The 1163-nt window shown below is 43.9% G+C and overlaps 1 protein-coding gene across 1 annotated transcript in view; it reads right to left on the reverse strand.

Moving 5' to 3' along the window:
* Positions 1–681: 681 nt before the first annotated feature.
* CSUI_011441 (n6-adenosine-methyltransferase) overlaps positions 682–1163 on the reverse strand; it is a gene marked incomplete at its 3' end in the record, with an annotated part of 1064 nt that continues 582 nt past the window's right edge. The window contains exon 2 of the mRNA XM_068071539.1: positions 682–900. Within this exon, the coding sequence (XP_067916485.1) occupies positions 682–900 (219 nt within the window). The remainder of the gene's footprint in view (positions 901–1163) is intronic.

The raw sequence follows: 1163 nt of genomic DNA on the forward strand, positions 1-1163 counted from the left end.
GGGGTTTCCTCCGTACTGTCCACTTTAAACTTCGCCCGTCTCCTCTCCTTCGCTCTGAAGGCTTTCTTCACCATAGATAATAAACCACGCATCTCTTTACTCGAGGAGTTCGTCAACAAGCAAAGAGACTCCTTGTGTGTGGCATCATAGAACTTCCCTTCTCCCAACAGCAAGCTCAAGCAGAATAAAAAAAGGATCGGGGCGATACTCTGCTACGTAGTCGTCTTCGAAAGTAAAGAACGTCTATGCTAAAGAATACAGATCAATCTTCAATTCAGAATGAAAAGGAAAGGAAGAGAAGAATCGAGACGAGATATCCCTAGATTTCATCTAGATACAGGCGAGTAATGTAGACAGATGCATACGTAGATGTGTACCGATACCTCGCTTCTTTGTCTATATATACAAGCTTCTCTGTAGTTGAATATACACGTAAAACCGACTTCGTATAGAAAGACATACACACCTATCGAGCTTAGTACATTTCCATACCTACGAAGAATGACATAGATCCACGCATACATGGGTATACATACAGAGAGAGACTGGTATATATATACCCACCCCCCATGTCTCTCTCTACACGTACACACATACACCCATGCATATGTGCGTAGACATATGTATAGGTACATATATACATGTTTCAAGGGAGTATAGAAGAGCAGAAGAGACTTACGTTTTCGCATCGAAGGTTGTGAGGCCTAACTCACATCCGACAGTAACCCATCCAGCCCGTCGATTGCAGTCACGGCCAAAGAGCTCGATTCTCCTTCTTCCTAGACAAAAGCGCTCTATGATATCATATAGCTCTGCTGGCTTTCTTGTACTGCCAATTTCTTCTTCTTCTTCACTCACGAGAATGTCTGTATCAAGATTTGCATGAATCAAGTGGGAGTCCTACCGAGCGCGACACCAAAGAGAGAGAGAAAGGAAGCGAAAGAAGAGAAAAGGAAAGGAAAGGGACAGAGGTCACCTGAGGAAAACCATAGTTGGTTACACTGGGAGGTGTGGACAGTACTCGAATAGAACCTCGAGAGATAAGCATGCAAGCAAGACATACTCATCATACCTTGGGGTGTACGTACGCGTCTCTATGTATACGCAAACGGCACCCGCATCTATATAGAGAAGAAGACGAGCTTATTGGCCAGATAGACGAA

This window comes from Cystoisospora suis (assembly GCF_002600585.1).
Source record: "Cystoisospora suis strain Wien I chromosome Unknown contig_11845, whole genome shotgun sequence".
Lineage (NCBI taxonomy): Eukaryota > Apicomplexa > Conoidasida > Eucoccidiorida > Sarcocystidae > Cystoisospora > Cystoisospora suis.